This window comes from Blennius ocellaris (genome assembly GCF_963422515.1).
Source record: "Blennius ocellaris genome assembly, chromosome: 6".
In the NCBI taxonomy this organism is placed as follows: domain Eukaryota; kingdom Metazoa; phylum Chordata; class Actinopteri; order Blenniiformes; family Blenniidae; genus Blennius; species Blennius ocellaris.
Window position 1 is genome coordinate 2,108,614 of NC_137655.1, and position 24,745 is coordinate 2,133,358.

At 42.0% G+C, this 24,745-nt stretch overlaps 1 protein-coding gene across 1 annotated transcript in view; it reads right to left on the reverse strand.

Annotated features, from left to right (window-relative positions):
* LOC308131566 (inactive dipeptidyl peptidase 10-like) overlaps positions 1-24,745 on the reverse strand; it is a gene marked incomplete at both ends in the record, with an annotated part of 281,690 nt that overhangs the window by 36,741 nt on the left and 220,204 nt on the right. Inside the window, 4 exon segments of the mRNA XM_080498342.1 lie at positions 923-1,077; positions 4,634-4,754; positions 6,482-6,563; positions 9,699-9,751. Coding sequence (XP_080354468.1) covers positions 923-1,077; positions 4,634-4,754; positions 6,482-6,563; positions 9,699-9,751 — 411 coding nt within the window.

Consider the following 24,745-nt stretch of genomic DNA (forward strand, 5'->3'; position numbering starts at 1 on the left):
TCCTCCCCGTCCTCTCCCTGTCCTCCCCGTCCTCTCCGTCCTCCCTGTCCTCACCGTCCTCTCCTTCCTCCCTGTCCTCTCTGTCCTCTCTGTCCTCTCCGTCCACCAGGCTCGGTGGCGATTTATCGCCGCGTTTCTCTCGTCAAACTTTTCCTCCTCTACTAGCATCGCCTCCCGGCAGCGCGGGGAACGTTGACATCAGACTGTCATCAGCGGAACACAATGAGGGGAAGAAAGAAAAATAAAACTGTCCGCCTCCGCTGCCAAGCGTCTTCATCCCGTCGACGCCGCCCCGAGGTTGGAGCGCCGCCGTGTGAGTCACGCGAAGGTGGGAGACGCTTGCATTTCCACGGATTCTCAAATGTGTAATTAGTGAACAGAACCTGATGTCAAAGCAAAAAAATAAATAAAACTCCGATAAAAATGCTGCGTCATCGAGGCCAAATGCATGTAAAGTGTGTAAAAGACATGATAAATACACCTCCGACATTCCTGACAAGGTAAATTGACAAAATACAAACGTTTGAATCAGTTACTTTTTACATAGATACAAGAAAAGTCTTAAGATGTGTAATAACAACCCCAAATTTTTATAAAATATATTGTAATAAAACCAGAAATGTAATAACTGGTCGATAATGTAATAAGATTTATGATTATGATAATGTTAATTATTATTCATACATTATTTTGTACCACAAACTGTATAAAGACATATAAAGACGTATAAACAAACAATCCAACTTTTTAGAACTCAGTGTTTTTCAAACTGACTTTATGATGTAATGAAATTATTACAATATTGAGGGAAACTATCTTTAGATTATAAGCCAGTTATTACATTTCTGGTTTTACGACATCACATTGTGTCACAGTTTGCGTCGTCGGGCTCCAGCGAGGCTTGTTTTGAAGATGGCGGTACCTTTGGGTAGGGGTACTGCTTCCCTCTGGGGTACGTCATGCCGGTGAAGCGAGGTAAGGCCATGTTGGGCACCAGGGAGTCGTTGAGAACCAGGAAGGCCAGCCTCTCCCCGTCGGGGGACCACCAGTGAGCCACGTGGCTCTGCAGGATCTCCTCTGTGGGGCCACAAAGAGACAAGAAATGACAGAAATCCAAACAATTCAATGGAATGGAAACAAGACCTGGTGCTCAGACCGTACGCAGGGTAATTACCGTAATGTCTGGACTATAAGCCGCTACTGTTTTGCAGATTAGACGATGACGGATTTAATTTTATTTATGGATCTTTATGGGTTAAGGGGCTTCACCTTACCTTGAAAAAAGTAACTGGTAAATGAATCACTGCTTAAAAACGTAACTTAGTTACTTCACTGATTACTTGTTTGAAAAAGTTTTTAACTTTTTTAGTGACTTTCAGCAGCTGGCGACAACAACCCCCACCGTCTCAACAGCAAAATGACCAGAACCTCCGTTCTGATCACTGCCTGGCCTCCTGCTGAGACGCACTGAATAGTAACGCTAATGGTACAATAGTAACGCTACAATGATAATGCTACAGTACTAACGCTACAATAGTAATGTTTCAATAGTAATGCTACAATAGTAATGTTTCAATAGTAATGTTTCAATAGTAATGTTTCAATAGTAATGCTACAATAGTAATGTTTCAATAGTAATGTTTCAATAGTAATGTTTCAATAGTAATGCTACAATAGTAATGCTACAATAGTAATGTTTCAATAGTAATGTTTCAATAGTAATGTTTCAATAGTAATGTTTCAATAGTAATGCTACAATAGTAATGTTTCAATAGTAATGTTTCAATAGTAATGTTTCAATAGTAATGCTACAATAGTAATGCTACAATAGTAATGTTTCAATAGTAATGCTACAATAGTAATGCTACAATAGTAATGCTTCAATAGTAATGCTACAATAGTAATGTTTCAATAGTAATGCTACAATAGTAATGTTTCAATAGTAATGCTACGATAGTAATGTTTCAATAGTAATGTTTCAATAGTAATGTTTCAATAGTAATGTTTCAATAGTAATGCTACAATAGTAATGCTACAATAGTAATGTTTCAATAGTAATGTTTCAATAGTAATGTTTCAATAGTAATGCTACGATAGTAATGTTTCAATAGTAATGTTTCAATAGTAATGTTTCAATAGTAATGTTTCAATAGTAATGCTACAATAGTAATGCTACAATAGTAATGTTTCAATAGTAATGTTTCAATAGTAATGCTACGATAGTAATGTTTCAATAGTAATGTTTCAATAGTAATGTTTCAATAGTAATGTTTCAATAGTAATGCTACAATAGTAATGCTACAATAGTAATGTTTCAATAGTAATGCTACAATAGTAATGCTACAATAGTAATGCTTCAATAGTAATGCTACAATAGTAATGCTACAATAGTACTGTTTCAATAGTAATGCTACAGTAGTATCGCTACAATAGTAATGCTACAAAAGTAACGCTACAATATTAACGCACACTTGGAGTGACCGCCGATACATTGGTGGTGAGTTCAGGTGCATCATGCAAGTCCGGTTTTAGTCTTAAGATCGTCAGTAAATTGTATTTTGAGGATCACGTATCCTAATGTTCTTATAACGTGTATATTTCTATGATTTTTCACGTTTTCTGCTAAAGTCACCAAATATGTCGACTTGACCCGATAACGGATTACGGTTGCTAAAGGCGTGTGAGTCGAGTGACTACACAACAACATATCTCCTTTTTTTTTTTTTCTCCCCAACACTCCCTTTGAATGAGCAGTAAATATGTGAGTCATCAATTTGACACGACTCATTACGCACCGCCACAGTCTTGATAGACACTAATAGACAAGCTCGTGCTGTGGGTCCTTCCAAACTCAAAGTGAATCATACTATTAACTGCCGCAAGCGTCGGAAACTTCGGCTCCAGAGCGCCATCGGGACGTATGTGTGAAACGCTGATAGACGCTTGATAAAGATGCTCACAAAAATAGATCGTTTATCTTTCAAATGTTTCATGTATGATAGAAAAACGTCTGGGAATTTATCAAACCTTTTACAGCAAATTAATCTAAAAGAGACAAAAAAAAATGTAATTGTATAAATGATGATCTAATAAATTTCAGGCCAGGACATGAAGTTTACTGTGAAATGTTGAAAACGCAAACTGAATGGCGGCCGCCGTCATTGCATTGTGGAATTTATGCATTTTAGAAAAGGAGGAAAATTGAAATAGTGGGAGGAAGATTTGGACGCAGTTCTGAAAGAGACGCCAACCGGGGACGACAATTCTGCAAAAAAAGAGCTTGAAGCACACGCTTGTTAGCATCTGCTAGCATGGTGCGCTAATTGTCTTTCAACTCCCAACAAACAGGCGACGTGTATTTTTTAAATAAAAAAAAAAACAATATGTGAAGCACTTCACATTGCAATCTGTACAGAAAGTGCTCTATAATAAAGTTTGATTTGACTTGATGTAAACAAAACAATCATTTCTCAGCCGACGCTATAATCACCGGAAACATCCGACGCCGTCGGAATTTCGCCGCGGGTTGTTTCTGGTCACAGTCGAACTCAAACCGACGTCACAGAGCGATCGAGAACAAAGATCAAAGGAAACATTCCGGCTCGTCGTTATTGAACCGCATTAAATCACCCCTCCTGTCCGTGTACTGCAATACACCACGGGAAGCGTACGGTTAAAGAGGTTATCTTTAAAGTTTAAAATCACTTAGCTTTGACTCAAACGCAACATAACGACAACAACAAAAAAAACCAAAATATATGGGTATTATTCTCCTAACAGGTCTTTATTAACAAGGCAACGTGGCTGCAGCGACTCTCCGACAGCTTGAGGCAGATGGCCGCCCGGCTTTATCTGCGCTTTCCTCCTGTTGGAGGAGCGTTTTTTTTCCTCTCCTGCTGCTTTAATGAGAAATGTTCGTCTGGCTGGTATTAATCTTATCCTCAGCTCTCAGCCCGGGTGTTTAAAAAGCACACAGAGGTAAACTTGGTTGTGATTTTGCGAGGCGCTATGTAAACAAACTTGAAATATATGAAATAAACTTAAGATTCCAGGTTCATGACTTATTTAAAAGGTATTAAAGCCACTTAATTGTTCTGCGATTTGGGGGGGGAGGAAAACAAAAAAATGCCGTCTTTGTGAAATGTTCCCAAGAAAAAGAAAGCAGGGGAACCCAACATTTGAGGTCAGACATCAACTGATTGCTATATTATTACACTGCAGAGAAGTAATTAAATATTAAAAACCTGAGCAGTTTAACACAGTAGCTGACCTTTATTTATTTATTAATTTTAACATAATCTCCCTCCCTGCTGAGAGACGGGCCAAAGTGTTTGCAGTGTTTGTTTGCTTGAAGCACACAAGACGACTTCTCACACCCAGTGGGGTTTTCTGCACCGGCACAAACATTATGAATATTTAACCACCGCCGTTAATACCGCTCGCGCTCCTACACCCGGGCGTTTCCACTCTAATGAGACAAGCGTGTCGACGCTCTGAAATTAAGCTGCCGTTGACTGTTCCTCGTCGGAATCTTGGCCTTGCCTACGCACAAGTCCTGCACTCTGGATCTTGGTTTCCAGGCCCGAGACTGACGGAATGCAGCGAGAGGTTGACGACGGAAGCGTCGCCCTACCTTCGTAGAGCCAGTCGGCAATCCCGTTGAAGACGATGCCTTCCTTCCCCGAAGAGGTGAGCCGCAGCGAGTTGCTCTTGACATCCGATTGGTAGTAGATGTTGTTTTCAAATATGTAGATCTGGAGAGAGAAATCACAATTAAACGGCAAATACAGAGCAATGTGACGATCTCTGGACATCAGCTTGTAGCGTCTGTACTAAATCACTGGCTCCAGAGATATAAAACACTAGAGCAGTGTTTTTCAACCACTGGTGTTTCCTCCAGATCTCGTCAGGTGAGCCGTGGGAAATTATACAATTTCACATTTGCTCTCACAGCCTCAGTGTGTTGCAGAGTTGCAGTTAGCCGTCTACTTTATTTCTCGTAGCATGCCATCGTGTACCGTATGACGGCGTCCCGCCGGAAATGTGCTCCGTTAGACGGCGACCTGGGGACGATTGGAGATTTGTGATTGCGATCTCGTGGGGCGTAGCCATGAGAAGGTGGAACAGCGTGCTCACAAGGTCGTACCGAGGATCTGAAAATCTCCCGCAAGTGTGCCGACACGTTACGCCTCCGTAATAGTTTGGCAGCAATATTACCCGGCCATGTGACAACGTTCCACTATTTGCTTTGACGTAAAAAAAATCCTCCCTTTTCTTCACGGCGGTCTTCGTATCTCGGGTCCGACGCTTGATTATCCGAAATCCATCAGGACATTTCAGAGGTATAATAGAGAAGCGCAGAATGAGAATTTATCTGCAGCTGCAGGCATTATGGACATTGTTGTGCTGTCACGACATTTTCCAGGAAAACTTGCTTAAAAAACATTTACAAAAAAAAAAAAAAAACCCAAATGAGGACCATGTTGCTGCACCGCTGGTCTTCATTTCTCACTCTGCTTAAAATGTGCACCCGCTCACCTTTTCAAGGGAACCTAATTACATGCTAATTTTCTCCCCTCTTACTTTTTTTTTTTTTTTTTTTATGTATCAGTGCCAGACAGATGGGAAAGCCTTTTTTTTTTTTTTTGACAGCTAAAAGGCCTAAAAAGCATAGCTGGGTTGTTTTGTCCGTATTTGCACATTTCGCAGTGGAACGCGCCTCCATTAGGAAGTCATTATGACAATAAGGTGCGAGCTGGACGGATGCGGAGGCTCTGTGGATCTGGGGTGGCTCGACGCAGCGTCATTAGCCACAAACACATTTCTTTAGAAAAGACGCGACGTGAGCGCGACGCCTGCCGCGACAGGCTGTGAATGAGCCTCGCAGTCTTTCTGTTGATATTTGCGTTTTCTCATTAGGGAGGTACCTGAGTGTTAGTCAGTAGAATATGAATTAGCGGCGGCCGTTTATCGCCGCGCAGTCTGGAGGAACGCGCCGGGCACACACAATGACACTAAATAAGCGGGTAATGGCTTTCCGCACTTTTGCAGAGTTGTAATTAAACTCTGTTTGAGCTGCTTTGGCCATTAGTGAACTTCTAAAGGTGATGAAGCTCCTTTTTTTCATTCGCGGAAACGTCGAACAGAAATCTCACAGATCTTCAGTCGGTCCTCTGTTCTTATGTCGGGTTTCACTGCATGACGACTCTCAACGTGAACTCAGTCCATATATCGGAATCACCCATTCATGCACTCATATATATATATATATTATAAAAATGTATTAATTTCAGGCTACGCTGATGCTGAACAGTTTACTTTAAATGGGTTTTTTAGCATTAATTTTCCCAATATTTCCTCTGTAACAACACAACACAAGTGTGCAATCTGCATCTACCATTGTGTTCCATTCAGAGGAGGATGTTTGATCTTCTGTAATCACGAAATGCAAGCGGGCTGCTGACAGAGTGACGGGCCTCACCAGTTGCTGGCCTTGGACTCCCCAGGCGGCGTACTGCAGGACGGAGTTCACCACCTCCGGGGGATCCAGCTCCCAAACCTCCCTGCGAGAAGAAAATACACGTCACGGGTGAAATCGTGCACGTGCAGCCCAACCAAAGGTACTTTTATTAGTAAACAATGCATTGGAGAGATCTGTTCACAACCACCTGGTCACACCGACTGTGGATATTTGTGGCTTTCGGCCCCATAAAACAGATTCATGCTGTCAATATTTCTTCTATATGTATTGTTACCATTAGTTTACACTGCCAGTGAAAGCAACTAAGCATCTTTTTCATGCAGTATAATAGGTAAAATGACATTGTTTTTCAAGTGTATTTCCTGAAATCCAGCCTTGTTCATCCAGTCTAAAAGTCCCTCTTTGAGCTCTACTGAGAACAGGCGACGGAAATCCGTAGCTGTCCTGACGAACACCAAATGGACAATGGACATTTAAGTTGTCAATATTTCTTCTATATGTATTGTTACCATTAGTTTACACTGCCAGTGAAAGCAACCAAGCATCTATTCTATTCACTTCTATTGTGTTGTATTATAAAATCCACACCAGACCGACTGGATATTGTGATTTTAATACAAATCCTATTTTAAAGGTCAAGTTCTTTATTTGTCAAAAACGACGACTTTACCCACATTGTTCAGTTTTTCATGCAGTATAATAGGTAAAACGACATTGTTTTTCAAGTGTATTTCCTGAAATCCAGCCTTGTTCATCCAGTCTAAAAGTCCCTCTTTGAGCTCTACTGAGAACAGGCGACGGGAATCCGTAGCTGTCCTGACGAACACCAAATGGACGATGGACATTTAAGTTGGTCACCATTTAATGGGGTAACCAGTGAATCTGAAACACCGGTACAGGTACAGGGTGCTAATGTTCATGGTGAATTTATTGCTGTGCCTTGTATTAACGCTGTCGTTCAGCCACTTTGTGCCAGAGCCCAAACTGGCACAGAGCTCCACTACCAGAGGGAGCGGTTATTTCCCTGCATGATGTCATAAAGGGAAAGTCTCTGATTGGCCTGTATGAGCACACGTTTGCTAAAAAAGTGGCGTGTGAGAGAGTTGATGTACTTTCTTCACTTCTGGGGCGTCATACACCGGCTATGGGGGCATGTTACATTAGAAAACCATTATACAGGGAATTTCCCAGAATATGACTTTTTAATAACCTATAAAAGACCATACATGCCATAGTTTATCCAAGTCCAACACCTATTTAAACCTGTTTTTTTATACGATTTTAATTATTGTCCAAAATGTAGGTAAATTATTACATTAATTGTTTTAGGCCATTAAAAACTGAGAAAATGTGTATGTTGTAGGCAGTTATTGCCTTATTGTTTCCTACAAACTCCTGGAGTGTAGAGCCTGAATTTCACCCAATATTACCTCCGATCGGCTTAATTAAACTGAAATTGAATAAAGTTACTGATTGACGTATGTAGACAACCATCACAAAAAAATCGAACTATTTTAAATTTTTTGTTGATATATTTAATCAAAGTAATCCAGTTGATCTCGGTTCATTTGATCCATTTGAGGAAAGCCACTCTCCAGAGGCTCGCTTTGTTTTCAAGAGGTCACCTGAAGCCTGATGGAAGCTAGAAGAAGAGCAAACACTCATCATTCCTGGGCGGTTTGTCCCTTTTGTGGACACGCTGGGTGTCACGTTCCCCTGTTTCAGCTGGCGCCGAGGCTAAATTTGGCCACGGACCTATCGGGACGGACATGACGGCAGATTAAAACAAAGCGCCTGAAAATGATCGAATATCTGAGGGATTTATCGTGCAGCCTGCAGAAACATCGCTCATGGTTGAAAGGGCTAATCCCATTAGCTGTATAAAGTTTTAGTCTCGCTCTGACGGATAGAGGGACTTTTGCATGTCGGTGTGGCGGACTGGACAGAGTCCGTCTGGGACTCGTGTGAGAATAGTGGGATCTTTTTACAGATCCGTGAGACGAGAAGCGAAAAGCTCCTGACTGGTGCTAGAAGAGTTCATCTGAACACAGAGTGAACTTTCCTCCAGATCTCGTCAGGTGAGCCGTGGGAAATTATCCAATTTCACATTATTTTCTAAAAAAAACATTCCCTCTCACAGCGACAGTGTGTTGCAGAGTCATCATGTATAAATACTCTTCACCACTAGAGGGCAGCACAGAACTTTGCCGGTGAAATGTAAAGTGACAGACGTCAGTGTGGTTCATCTCCACCTCCTGCTACCATCTTGTATCAAAGTACTGTGTCAGTGACAGTGATGGAGAAGTTTTTGAAAACCAGGATCTCAGCTCTTCATCCATCAGGTCCAGGTTTCACACTGAGGGAGGCACTATTAAAAAAAGTCCTTGCTTTCTGGATTTACTGGATTCCTGTTGATAAAACTTTGATGAGAAAGACTTTATATTGTTAATAGAGGCTGCAGAGTTTAACATTTTCGGGTGGTGGTGGTGTGCCTCCAGATTTTTCCAAAGAAAAAAGTGTGTCTTGGCTCAAAAAAGGTAGAAAAACACTGCGATAGAGCATCATTCCGAAAAGATCAACAAGTATGTGCATCACACGCTTCATGTCTGAATGCTGGATGTTTACGTTTTGATGCCCAGATTAGATTTGCTGCTGAAATTAGATTTTTTTTTCTTAGTTCTTATGAAGTGACCCATAATCTGATTCCCGCGACTGCACTTGTCTTCAATACCAGAAACCTCCTGCGTGCATACTCGTGGTGTTTCCGAACTCCCGGCTGCGTCTGAACCGACCATCTTTCGCATTTGCTGCAATTATTTTCCCCCAGAAGTCACGTGACCTCCTCGTCTGGCCGATCGCTTCCTTGCTTGTCATTCATCTACCGCGACGGAATAAAACTAGGTGGTCACAGCCTCGATGACATCAGAGATTTATTGTTGAGAAAATGTGGTCATATTACCCTAAAAGTGTAAATTCCTGGACGTTTTTACCTTTTTCTCTTGTTTTAACCTGCTATATCTGTTTTCACGATGTCAGTTACTGTAGTTGCATTATCTTTCCCAAACCTTGTTTTGCTTTTACAAGTTAAACATTTTTTCTTACTCGGTGTTCAAAAATGTTATATATAAAAAAAGCTAACTGACGTCGTGACAATGAGGCTGATTCTCAGCCGATGACAAGGTGACGCCACTAAGACCCCCCGCAGAGGGACACTCACCTGGTGTGGATGTTGTAGATGCTGTAGGAAGCCATGTAGGAATGGCGGTAAACCTGCAGAAGACAGAGACGGGGAGCGATTAAGAGATGAGCGTCTGAAACATTAAGGGGAGAGGCGGCAGTGCCACAGATAATGACACTGGGATGGGTGGAGGGGGGTGGTGGGGGGGGGGTGAAACGGAGGAAGGCATCACAGGGAAAAACAGGCCGCTGGCTGTTCCCGCTGATAGAATCTGTAGACAATGCAATTTGCATGGGTGACAGCTGTGAGACGAGACATTTTAATTCCATCTGAGAAACCCATCATCGCCGGGCGCTGAAAGCTCTGGAGAGAGAGGGAGGCATTCCAAGTGACGGAGTGGGGGGGGGGGGGGGGGGGCATGTAAATCCTCCGCCACACCAGGAGGAAGCTGTGCCTGACATGGTAATAGACCTCTGACCGCGGCTGGCGGAGGCACGCAGGAACAGGCCAGGTTTTTGGTTTTTTTTTTAGCATTCCATCACAGAGGCGAGGGCGGAGCGTCGGGTTGTAGAGACGAAGCAGAGGAATCCATTAGACCAGGAGGCCGGAGATCCTGGGTTACTGTACGGGCTGGGTAGTAGAACATGTTGCTCAACATGTGACAGATTGTGCTGACATCCGTCCCCACTGATGGATGGATGGATGGATGAATCACATTTCCACCTGTTCTGTGGCTTTCACCATCGATTCTAAGGTTCCTATAATGGAACAAGTCTTGGTCTTGTGCCTTGTTTATCCAACACATTGACTTTTATCTGGTGAACCAGGGTGAACCCTCGGCTCCTCCGACGCTGTGTCCTTTAATCATTCCCACCTTAATTAGGGGGGGTGGATAAAATTAGAATTTGCATGTAACAGGTTTAAATTGACCTTATTTATATACAAATCACATATATAATATCATTTTTTGATTTTCAGGTTGCTACTGCCTGCTACTGGCCACATAAGGAAAACCGCGTTTTGGGCGAATTTCTCGAATTTTGCCACTTTTGACAAGTTTTGTGATTTAATGGCTCAACAGTAACGTATCATATATTACATTCACACATTTGTCATGCTAATCAATGTTTTATTTGTTTATTTTAGGTAGTCTGAGACAAGATGGCTGCCAGTAGTACCTCCACTATTGGTCTTAGAAGCCAGGCTGCTTCAGACACGGATTGCTAACACCAGAACAATTTGGCAACAACCTCAAGATAGTTTTGGGGAAAACAACTGACAGATCCACTGTTACCTTGACAGAATTCCGTGCCGCGATGGAAAGACTGTCTGTTCAGCCATTATAATCATTAATAATGTGCATGCTATTGATTTTTTTTTTGGTGTGTTCTAGTATAAACCATACCTTTTAGTTCATAAATAAACAAAATAAAACAAGTAATCACTATATTTGTACACAATGTTGAGACAGAGTCATTGTCCATTATCATATATAGCTGAAAAAAGCGTGCAAAAGTGTGATATACGCAGTACATCAAAACATGCCAGTAGCAGGCAGTAGCAGAACCAAAATTGAAAATGCAGGTTACTTGTGTGTTTTATATATAAATAAGGTCAAAATAAACCTGTTACACGAAGGTTTTGGGAAAAAAGGTCATTTATCCACCCCCCCTACTTTAATGCAGGAACCCAGGGCGAGGCTGCTTCACCTCCACACGTCAGGCTGCAGAGAACCTTCACGCTTTCAAGGCTTCTCACCAATGCGCCATTTTTACTTGTTGTAGGCTTTCAGAATTCTTATCCCTTAATTTAATTATTTTTGATGTGGCTATAAAATGGTAGGGGTTGAGCGGAAGGTTGGCTTTTTAATCTGCTTTTACCCTGTAAAATGTTTTGTGCTGCATGTTTTTGTACTAAAGGTTGTAAAGAAATTGTACTTGATTTGACGGAGGCATTTTTGAATGGATGACTGTATTAATGGATTGGCTGCTGGAGGACATACAGCAAGCTGGATGGATGGATGGATGGATGGATGGAGGATGGATGATGGATGGATGAATGGAGGATGGATGGAGGATGGATAGATGGAGGGATGGATGGAGGATGGATGGATGGATGGATGGATGGATTGATGGAGGATGGATGGATGGATGGATGAATGGATGATGGATGGATGGATGGATGGATGGACGGACGAAGGATGGATGGATTGATGGAGGATGGATGGATGGATGATGGATGGAGGATGGATAGAGGGTGGATGGATGGATGGAGGGTGGACGGAGGATGGATGGAGGATGGATGGATGGATGGATGAATGGATGATGGATGGATGGATGGATGGATGAATGGATGGATGGATGAATGGATGATGGATGGATGGATGGAGGATGGATGGATGGATTGATGGAGGATGGATGGATGGATGGATGGATGGATGAATGGATGATGGATGGATGGATGGATGATGGATGGATGGATGGATGAATGGATGATGGATGGATGAATGGATGATGGATGGATGAATGGATGATGGATGGATGGATGGATGGATGGAGGATGGATGGATGGATTGATGGAGGATGGATGGATGGATGGAGGATGGATGGATGGATGGATGGATGGATGGATGAATGGATGATGGATGGATGGATGGAGGATGGATGGATGGATTGATGGAGGATGGATGGATGGATGGAGGATGGATGGATGGATGGATGGATGAATGGATGATGGATGGATGGATGGAGGATGGATGGAGGATGGATGGATGGATGGATGGATGGATGGATGGATGGAGGATGGATGGATGGATGGATGGATGGATGGATGGATGGATGAATGGATGAATGGATGATGGATGGATGGATGGATGGATGGATGGATGGATGGAGGATGGATGGATGGAGGATGGATGGATGGACAAACTGCGTGGTTGTTTTCATGATGTTCCTGAAAGTAAAGCGTCTCTCCTGGGTGACAGCTGGGAGTTAGTAGTCTGATTACATCTGCTCCCACCACGCTGGCCGACTGAGTCGCGACCCTTCCAGCACCCAAAGCTCACGACTGGATTCTCCTCGTGTTGTTAAAATTGTCCTTTTTTTTTTTAGAAAAAAAAAAACAAAAAAAGAAAGAAAAAGGGCGAGACAGAAAACATTTTGTGGAGAGCCGAAGCCGCTGGATGGGAATCAGTGACCGAAAAGGAGGCAATCCAAATATTCAGTCGTTGGTTTGAACCCCCACCCCCAAAAAAATAAAATGTAAAAAGCCTGAGAAAGGCAGACGGACATGACTGGAAATCCACGCCATCGTCAAACTCGTGCCAGGGATTTTACGACGGCTAATGTATTTTATATTAGAGGCATCGTACGAGAAAAAAAAAAAAAAAAAACCCCACTTCAGATTTGACATTTAGTCGGTCGCCGCTGCACTCAGCTGCTTTTGAGAAGGAGTTTTTATCACAGCGAGAGTCGCCCTGATGAAAAGGGACAAAAGTGCCACCGTTCGTATAAAGAATCCCACGTTGAGAAAGATTAAATTACAGGCTTGAAAAAAAAAGCTTTTGTGTGATTATTTGGACGGCGACGACCACTTCCAGTGAGTGACATCTTCCCCCCGCGACGCCATTTCCGCTTTAAATAGTAAATGTGCCTTAAAAGTCTGATTTGTCAAGAAAGTACTCAGTATAATTTAACAGATGAAATGAGTGTCCGGGAATCATTAAGCATATTCATTTTATTCTATATTATGTTGGTGCTCATGCCTCCTATAGCACAAATAAATGTAAAAAAAATTAAAATAAAATGTGACTGTCGATTAAAAGAACGTTACTGCAGCCAACTGGCGCATGCGTCACATGCTAATATGTCGCCAAACAAGTAGAGCTGATCAGCTAAATTCTAAAAACTGTGTTTCTCGTAACGAGCATTTGAAAATACATAAAATTAGCAAGAATTAGAGGCTAAACGTCCACTACTGTGTGTTCAGGTCGTCCAGAGCTCCATATAGTCTCACATGTTTACACACTGAAAGGTTTGAGCTGAAACATCCAAATGGACAAAACTGATAAAAGACCTGAAATGTTGAAACTGTTGCGATGACGAAAATGCCTCAAAATATATATAAACAAAAACAAAAACAAAGACAGAAACTGATGGTGACAATAAATCAGATGGTTCAAAAGCTAAAATGGCCCGAAACTGCTTTAATGACTCAAAGAGGTTAAATAGTAAACCAACTGTCACTCTAATGGTTAAAAAAAAAAGCTGAACGACAACATAAATATCTAAAACAGCTCAAATGGTTATAAAGGCTACAAGAAGGCCGTTGCTGGGCGAATCCCCCGCCGGAGGGCTTTATATTTTCTCACAAAGCCAGCTCTAAGGCAGCACACTTGGTACACTAGAGGGTGTTCCATGGGTCCTCGTAGATAATTATGTAGAATCTGAAAGGTCTTCTTCATAAGCTATGTCAAAATACGTCTCCAGAGCCCAAAAGGTGTTTTTATGCACTTAGTGACCCTGTGACCTGATATGCAAATGAGGTCCTGGTCACCATGGTGCCCCTTCTCCCCAGGTGGAGTGTCCATGTGTGAAGTTTGGTGACTGTGGGCCCAGGAACTGCTGAGAAATGAGGAGAAATGTTTATATGAAAATACATGTATTGTGCAACCATGACGAGCAAACTTCAGACCCTACCGATCTTCAAGGTCAAGGTCAAGGTCAGGTCACTTGGTGTACTGGAGGTTATCCCTGGAGTGTGTATCATGTGTGTATAACATTTCAGAGCCCTCGCTCAAAAACCTAGGCCTCCAGAGCCCAAAATGTGTTTTTAAGCACTTCGTGACCCTGTGACCTACTTAATATGCAAATTAGGTCAAGGTCACCATAGCATCCCTTCCCCCTCTGAGATGTATCCACATGTGAAGTTTGGTCACTGTGGGCCCAGGGGTTGCCGAGATATAGGTAGAAACGTTCGAACGGACGGACGTACGTACATACGGAGACTGTTTCAAGATCCCCCTTCGGGGCCTATCTGCCATGGTGGGGGATAAAAATAAGAACAGCAACTCAATGAAATAGCAGCAGCTATTAAAAAAAAAGTTAAATTCTACATCAACTAAAATGTTGTAAAACCTATGCGATTTGGTGCAACTTCATTTATTGAGCCACATCTTCTTTTTATTTTATTTTAGGTAGTGCAAATAAACAATACGAAACAGTAAACAATTCCAAAGATGTGTGAAAATTAACAATACATTCTATATTCAAAAGTAATATAAACAAGTGCTACCGCTGGTACTATTTACATAATGTGTGTGCTTGTATATGAAACACTAAGTGTGACTTGGTTGTGTTTATGGAGGAAACAGAGGAGAAAGGAAATAGTTTGTATAGAAAGGAGCAAAAGAGAAGAAAAAGTGAAATGATCCATTTTGCAGAAATTGAATGAGTTTGTTTAGGAATCGAGGTTCTATTGTCATAAATTGTACATTATTCAAATTACAAATGAAAAAGAATTACCGGTTACCCCGAAACGCATGATACGGACAAATGTAAACGTTTTTTGACTAGACAGATTATATAAATGTGCATTGAGACGGTTGTAGGGGTAAAATGCGACATGTGCAACCATTCCGTTGGCACACAGGGGCGGAAATGTAAGGGTTAATAGGGAGCATTGGTAATCTCACTGGCCTGCTGCACTACATACAATCCCAATAACAGAAACGTGTGCCAGTGAAAAGAGAAAATTCATGAATGTATACAACTACAAACCCAAGGTTACTATCAGGATGCACATTTCCATCAAAGATGCATTTAATAAAAAATATATATATATAGATATCCGTATGCCGAGAGATCTTACAGTGGTTGGAGGACATTTAAAGCACCAATACACATCCCTCAACAATGAAGTGGAGCATCAACAATACGACGATCATCATAATGACATGCAGACTGCAGCTTCTTCCAGCATTGCTGCTGACACTGAGCGCTCAACGTGTAATTACAAATATCTGTCTGCCTTCCCTCCTTTTGTCCACCGCATCCATTTGTGAAAAACCTTCTTGAAATGTTGAATTGGGGAAAAAAAAAAACAACAATTTACGGGCCCCAAATTAACTTTTCGGTCGTATTACTCTGTATCAGCGGTGCTTCAATACGTCGATCGCGATCTACCAGACGATCGCAAAGGTAGTAATAGTAGATCGCATGACACTAGAAAAAAAAAAAAATAGACGCTGGTGTAATGAAACTAATTTACCTTTCCGAATTACGAGTACAATCGAACGCAGCGTCAGATGACCTTTAGGTCGCCGCACATGCGCAAACAACGACGCAAATTGTGGAAAAACTAGCAAGCTAGTCAGCGAGTTACCGCAAATTTGAAGCCCCCCAAACATGAGTGGGGGGGGGGGGGGGGGGGGGGGGGGGGGGCTGGACCAAGTGAGAAGACGGTGGACTTTTTTTTCACAATGTCATTTTCGAAGTGCGTTTGTCTCGTCTGCCAGTCGACCGCCGCGATACCAAAGATCAAAGTAACATCAAAGTAAACTCAGGTAATTACAAAGAATGTTCATAGTTGATTATGTCGTGTTGCACAATATTGGCTCATACGGTTTTGCAAGGTCCATCATTATACATTGTACATATAAAGAATCCTCAATATATTTGAAAATAAATATATGTTTTGCATTTTTGTAGTGGGTAGATCACTTTGACTTGGTCGTTTTATAAAGTAGCTCGCATGCTGAAAAAGTGTGGCCACCCCTGGTCTGGATGATGAAGAGCTCAGGCGTGACCTTTGTAGCCGGCTGGATTATAAAACAAAAAAACAAAGGTTGTGACATTTTCAACACCGAAACGCAAAAGTAGCTACTGTGGTGATCGGCCAGAAATTCAAAGCTTTACAATAAGCAGTGTAACACAAAACTACCCCGCTGTATTGAACCCCAGAATCCGGTTCCATCTCTTCCAGTTTAACGAGCTCCGAATTCCAACATTTGCAAGTTAAAAATACCAACGATTCCAGGTGCTATTTTTTTTATTTTTTTTTAAATCTGTAATTACGTCCTGCTGGCTGATGAAGCCGGGATGCTGCAGTTTGAGGGGGCAGCCTAATTAACCTCAATCTGCCGATACCAACTGGAAATAAGATGAAGGCTGTTAAGTATGAAAAGGTGACGTGGCGATAAAATGGTTTTATTCAGACTTACAGCTCCAGTTTTCCCTCCTAAAAAAGAAAAATCTACTGGCAGAACTTCAAAAGCTCAATATAGGAAACATGCTTTTAACCCTTCTGGAGCATTTTGGGCCGTTTTTCACTACAATTGATTTTTCCTTTATATCTCAGATATAAAATCCTTAAACTGCCTTTTTTGGTGTCATTTTGTTCAGAACAACCTCATAAATGCAGCTCTGAAGTATAGTTTTCAGTTTGGCATTACTTTATTAACACAGTGGGTCTAAAAACACCATAAAACTACAAATTCGGTTGGGAAAAACAGAGGTTTATTGATGATAAAATTCCTAGACGTGCTCAACGAATCATTTAGTTTACTTGTGAAGTAAATCTAAACTATAATTTACTAAAATGTGTCAAAACGGGACTGAAAAAAACAGTTCTATACAGATATTTACAGTGAAATAGAAGCAAAACCTCAGGCGTTTTTTGTAAAATGATGTACAAAAGGTCACACATTATAATGTCAGGTGAAGACAAATGATTTGTGCCACTCAAAAAAAACGATTGTGTCCAACACAACACAGAGGGACACGTCACAGGTATGGTATTTCCATGGAGTGTCTTTTCTTTTCTTGTGTTCCTGCAGGCAATGTTTACATTTTAGCCTTTGGCTGTTGTGGTGGAGCTGGAATGATTGGGACAGGGGGTGGGGGACGCCTGTCCTGGTCTTGGGGACGCCTGTCCTGGTCTGGGGGACACCAGAACGACTGACGCTGGCGCGATACATCATGAACGTGTCTGTGTGGCTCAATAGGAGCAACAGGAATTAGGATTCTGGGGATTTTCCAGTGGAATTAATCAAGTAATGTAAGTGTAGGCTCTTGCTAAAATAAATGACTTAAGCAATTAAACTGCCAATTTCACCACGTAAAAACATACAACAATGAAAAAAACAATTTATTTTCCAATGGGGATTTGTATTAAAACACCTTTTTCAGAGATTTACGTCAAGCACAACGACGACACGACAACACGACAGACTCCTCGCACTAGCTTGACGCCGGCTCTGTCGTCCAATTTCTTGCTGCTGGGATTTAAATGTCAAGACATTCTGGATTATAACTTTTACAATAACAGGTCTTCGCCTTGTTCCTCAAGTGAAAACTCTCTGCTGTGTAGAAAAGTCATAATTAATCTGATTAAAAAATGTCTTGAAACTCAATTAGCTGATCTGCAGTGCAGCATGAAGGCGCCGCCTCTCACGTCCCAGTCGTTGTCTATGTGAAACGCAAAAGGAGCAACAGGGACACATTTTGTATAGATGATTGTTTGATTTGAAAAAACAAAAAAAAAGAAACTTTATTTCATTAACATAAACTGTCAAAGGTGTTCAATAAACACGCTTAACGCAGAAACGTTATATGACCGTTTTTTGCTCATTGCAAATTTAAACATGATTAATTTAGATGAAAAACTATTGATATTTAATTGTGATTAATCAAAATTAATCCACAGCAACCCTGTGATTAATCCGATTGGAAAATTGCATTTGTTTGACAGCAAACAAATGTGTATATATATATATATATATATATATATATATATATAATTTTTGGTAGTTAAGAGTCAACCGGGGAGGAAATCGTTCCCATAAACACAGAAACTTCAAAGAGATTTGAACCCACAACCATATCTCTCTGAAACTGGGATGCGAACAACGACACCACCTACTATCAATAAACAGACGCGAAGAAGGCAAAACAAACTGGAATCATTATTTTGAGCAAAGGAAAAGAAAGATGTGCTTGTACTTGTGAGCTCAGGAAGATTTATGACGGAAGTCTAGTTTCAGACTCTTGATCGATGCTCCGGCCTCGTTTCGTCAGGCTGGTGACATTTCTCGAGACTTGAGGGAAATAATAGAAGTTGCTCAACGGCACGGCTCTTTTTCCATGGAAGAAAACAAAAAAAACAAAAAAACAACAACTCTTCATTTCGGCAGAATCTAATGTGAGACTTCAAAAAGCCCGAAGACTCACAATCCCCCCAGAGGTCATCGCTTCAACGCTGAAATAGACATTATGGATCTCATCAATGTTTTTTATCAACATATTCAAATATGTACCGTATTTTCCACACTATAAGGCGCACCTACATTGATTGACATAATTTACAACTTTGTTCATATATAAGGCACACCACATTATAAGGCGCATGGAATAGACCAGTGGTCATAACCTTTATAGCTCAAAGCCATTAGGTTACATTTTCCACTGATTCTAACACCCAGAGAGGTGCACACACTTTATTTTGATAGTCCTACCTGCAGCCTATGCCAGGAGGACACTACACACAAAACCTTCTTCACTGCTGGTTGACAACTTACAACTACCGCTAATAAACTAAACTACATGAACTAAGCAACCAAAACACAACACAACACAATTATTACCGACACCACAAACCAAATAGAACCCCCAATAATTGCATTTAAAACACCACAAACAGAAACTCCCAGAATTCATTGCAGCTGTCGGCTGCACTGAGGAGCTCAGGATGCAAGGCATGATGGGAATTCATGTTTTGTGTTGTTGGAGGTTATTGTGGGTCGTTGTTGGGCTTGGTGTTGTGTTGATTGTGTTGATGTGTTTTTGTTCCCCAGTTTAGGGAGTCATTATTTCATCTAGTTTGTTTTGGTTTGTTAGAATGTTGGTGTGCAACCATGAGTGATGAAGGTGTTGTGTGGAGTGTCGTCCGCTCTGAACATCCGGTTGTGAAGTTAGAGTTGTCAAAATAAAAGCTTCTGGTTGTTCAGCTGTCAAATAGCAGTCTCGTAGAGCAATTCTTCCATATATAAGGCGCACTGGCAGCTTTTGAGAAAATTTGAGGTATTTAGGTGCCTTGTAGTGCCGAAAATACGGTATATGGAAATATAGACGCAGGTATGAAGTTATACAGTTTCCACATAGAACCCGGTGAGCGTGGCGTCAGCAGCAGGTCGACGAGAGCGGATGATCCCACGTCCAGAGTTCGGAGATTACAAATTAACGACAACTTAATCACCAGAGGCCCTGAGCCCGGACGGCGCTCGTTAGCCTAATTGCCATGCTACATGCTAACAAGCGGCGGTGTATTGAGGCTTTCGGTTGAATTGGAGGCTGTGCGTCGCGTCGGTGGGACACAAATCCTTCGTATATGTCCTGATCAAGTTGTGAGAATTAGGCGTAGCGGCATTTATTGAATACTTGCATCGGTCGTCGGTATCGGGAAATCGCTAAAGGCTGGTACTTTTCCTTTCAAGAAGTGGTCATCAGTGCACAAGTACATTCAACTACTGTATTTTCCGCCCTATAAGGCACCTAAATACCTCAAATTGTCTCAAAAGCTGCCAGTGCGCCTTATATATGGAAGAATTGCTCTACTCCAGACTGCTATTTGACAGCTGAACAACCAGAAGCTTTTATTTTGACAACCGGATCTTCAGAGCGGACGACACTCCACACAACACCTTCATCACTCATGGTTGCACACCAACATTCTAACAAACCAAAATAAACTAGATGAAATAATTACTCCCTAAACTGGGGAACAAAAACACATCAACACAATCAACACAACACCAAGCCCAACAACAACCCACAATAACCTCCAACAACACAAAACATGAATTCCCATCATGCCTTGCAGCGACCACCTCTGGACGGTAGGCAGCCGCCGACTTCATTTTCCCCGTAGAAGAAGAAGCGCGCGGTGCATGCAATGAATTATGGGAGTTTCTGTTTGTGGTGTTTTAAATGCAATTATTGGGGGTTCTATTTGGTTTGTGGTGTCGGTAATAATTGTGTTGTGTTGTGTTTTTGTTGCTTAGTTCATGTAGTTTAGTTTATTAGCGGTAGTTGTAAGTTGTCAACCAGCAGTGAAGAAGGTTTTGTGTGTAGTGTCCTCCTGGCATAGGCTGCAGGTAGGACTATCAAAATAAAGTGCGTGCACCTCTCTGGGTGTTAGAATCAGTGGAAAATGTAACCTAATGGCTTTGAGCTATAAAGGTTGCTGACCACTGGTCTATTCCATGTGCCTTATAATGCGGTGCGCCTTTAGTGCGGAAAATACGGTACTTTTAAAAAATAAATCAAGAATGAAGTCAATCTTCTGCTGACAAGTGATTTATGTTCGTAGCGATATTTCACACACAATACGTCCCCAGAGACTTTCTTCTCTGTCGCATGAAAGCCAAATAATGACAAAGAGAAAGAAAGAAAGAAAGAAAGAAAGAAAGAAAGAAGCCACAGCAAAGGTTTCAAGTGTCTCCAGACTGCCGCCACAGAGGAAGTGGAGCTCAGCCTCCACCTTCCTGAGCTCCGGGTCAAGTCCACTTAAAAGTAAAGAGAGAAATCAATAGCTTAGCGTGGGCTCTCTGGGAAAAACAAAAACAAAACAAACAAAAACAACCCCACATCCAAGTCAAATGGCTTCTCAAGAATCACAAAGCTGTACAGTATAGGATGTGTGACGCTGCCACAGCACGCTGTGCCTCGGTTGCCATGGAGACGTTGCCTCCAGCGACTCTCTGAAAGATAAAGCTTCGGGCTCTGAGCCATCGTGTTTTGTATTCCCGCACTTGATTCCTGTGTTATTGGACCCGTTTAGTGAATCGGTGCCTGAAACTGGGTTCGTAGTAAAAACCTGTGAGTGATCGCTAAACCTCAACGCTACGGTGGACGCTTGATTTAAACTCCTTCGCAGGAGGGAGGGGTGGAAGAACAATAAGACTATTATTGGACAAACCACACACACACACACACACACACACACACTTCTACTCCTCATTGACGCGATTTGCTGCTGATTTTCCTTATTTTCTGCTGTTTGTTCTGTCAATTATCAAAATCATGTTTTTTTTTGTTTTTTTTTTATTTTTTTGTTCTTTAGTTTGTGTCCTTTTGTTTTTGTTTTTGTTATCATTGTTGTGATTGTTTTGCTTTTTGCTCTGTTGTTGTTCAGGCTGGTTTAATCTCATGGCAGTTGGAAAATATTTGGATCACTGTGATTATTGTGTTATTAAAAATTGTATGTCCCTCTCCTCTCCTCTCCTCTCCTCTCCCCTCCCCTCCCCTCCCCTCCCCTCCCCTCCTCTCCTCTCCTCTCCTCCCCTACTCTCATCTCATCTCCTCTTCTCCTCCTCCTCTCCTCTCCTCTCCTCCCCTCCCCTACTCTCATCTCCTCCTCTCCTCCTCCTCTCCTCTCCTCTCCTCCCCTCCCCTACTCTCATCTCCTCTCCTCCTCCTCCTCTCCTCTCCTCCCCCTCCTCTTCTCCTCTCCTCCCCTACTCTCATCTCCTCTCCTCTCCTCTCCCCTCCCCTCCCCTCCCCTCCTCCCCTACTCTCATCTCCTCTCCTCCTCCTCCTCCTCTCCTCCTCCTCCTCCTCTCCTCCTCCTCCTCTCCTCCTCCTCCCCTCTCATCTCCTCCTCCTCCTCCTCCTCCTCCTCTCCTCCTCCTCCTCTCTCCTCCTCCTCCCCTCTCATCTCCTCCTCCTCCTCCTCTCCTCCTCATCCTCTCCTCCTCTCTCCTCTCCTCTCCTCCACCTCTGACTGGTTTCTACAAGGTTTCTCCTGTTGGAGGAGTTTTTCTTTCCACAGTCACAAACAAACTTCTTGCTCATGTGGATGTTGGGTTTTTCTATTTTCTCTATAAAAGCACATTGGAATAACTGTAATGTATTTAAAAATGTCTTTTTTTAATATATAAAAAAAAAAGAAAATAGGTCAGTGGTGGCAGAGGTGAGGAAAATGAGCTGAGGATGTTGGTTTGCTGGTTTGAATCCCACAGCAGTCGGGCCTGGGTGCCAGCAATTGACCTCCGAGGTCTTAAAACCCTGGTTCAAGGTCCTGGAAGAGCATCCAGAGTGTCGAGCCAAACATGACACTCAACGCTAAAAGTGATGGACCGGAGACGTCCGTTGACTTGAACTCCTTCCAGGAGCGACGGGTGGAAGAACAATAAGACTGTCATCGGAGCAGGTAAAGCTGTAAACAGGACGGATTTGTTTAGTTTTGGACAGGAAGTCTGTCCTGAGCCGCTCGGTTTGCGATGTCAGCGGGACAGATGTATTGGTCCGGGCCGTACGGGTGTGAAAGGAAGATATTTCAGGACTCTTGTTTGCGGCGCTCCAGAACTGCCGGAGATAAATTCCCAGCTCAGTGACCCGGCAGAGTGTCGACCTCTTCTGGTCCCGTCCTACAGACTCTGCTCACTGGAGACAACGGAGGTTTTTATCATCGGGTTGAATAAAAGAAATAAAAATGCTCGCGAGCCACAAAACATATTTAAATTCCAGGACTTTGTCATATTTTTTTTTCCCCAAACTGTGGTTAAGGTTGCTTTCATGTTATTGAACGACTACACTTTGGTTTCGTTTCAGCCGTTTTATCGGTTTGGTTTCAGCTATTTTCACATTTTCAGCTTTTTTTCATTTTGGGGATGTTTAGTGAGTTTAGGTGTTTTAATAATTCAGTGTTTTTCAACCACTGCTCTGCGGCACACTGGTGTTTCCTCCAGATCGTCAGGTGAGCCGTGGGAAATTATCCAATTTCACATTTTTTTCTAAAAAACATTCTCACAGCGACAGTGTGTTGCAGAGTAATCATGTATAAATACTCTTCACCACTAGAAGGCAGCACAGAACTTTGCCGGTGAAATGTAAAGTGACAGACGTCAGTGTGGTTCATCTCCACCTCCTGCTACCATCTTGTATCAAAGTACTGTGTCAGTGACAGTGATGGAGAAGTTTTTGAAAACCAGGATCTCAGCTCTTCATCCATCAGGTCCAGGTTTCACACTGAGGGAGGCACTATTAAAAAAAGTCCTTGCTTTCTGGATTTACTGGATTCCTGTTGATAAAACTTTGATGAGAAAGACTTTGATGTCTTTGATGAGAAAGACTTTATATTGTTAATAGAGGCTGCAGAGTTTAACATTTTAACATTTTCGGGTGGTGGTGGTGTGACTCCAGATGTTTCCAAAGAAAAAAGTGTGTTTTGGCTCAAAAAGGTTGAAAAACACTGTGATAATTTGCAATGTGTTTGCCTTCATGAGCCACGGTTTTGTAGTTCTGTTTGGAAGGTTTGATCGTTTTTTTGAGTCTATTTTTATTAATGCATTTATTAGTTCTTAGTTATTTTAGCCATCCTCACTCTAATGGCGAGCTCAGCTCTTGAAACTGTTGGACTTCTTTTAACTATTTGATGTATTTTTGTAGTGTAGTGAAAAGTAGTAGCGGGTGATAATCCAGTTGGACATTTTAACTGATGAATTTCAAGCCATCCGTTTTACATCAAGTGTCTCATGTGACCGTTAAACTGCCAGACGAGGGTTTTTTATTTTTTAGGGCCCATTTACACGGCAACACTTAAGTGTAATGGAACATTTTTTTTTAAACGTTCTGACTCCTCCAAATGGGAGCAAACGATTGAAAAATATTAATAAATAAATAGTAATAATAGTAGTAAAAGTAAATAGTTCTTCTGCACATGAGCAAGTCCACACTCTCTTGGGACTTGGTAGTTTTATTTTGACAGTCACCGGAATAACAATCCAACTTGGTCGTCTGTCCATACGAATGTCGGTGTCCATGTCTCCTCGTCGTTAATGTTTATAGTGTTTAGTTCTCCACTGTGTGTTATTGTGGTGTCAATACAAAAACAAACAACAGCACCCACTGGTGGCCCGACATGCTAACTGCATCACTTCCATATAGAAACAGACAACAGATAAACACAAAACTTTTCCAAAACGAAAACAATGACGTTTCCACTTCAGTCCCAGATCAACTGGCCCGGTTTAGAACAGGGGGTGTCCAACATGAGGCCCGGGGGCCAGAAGCGGCTCGCCGCAGGACCTA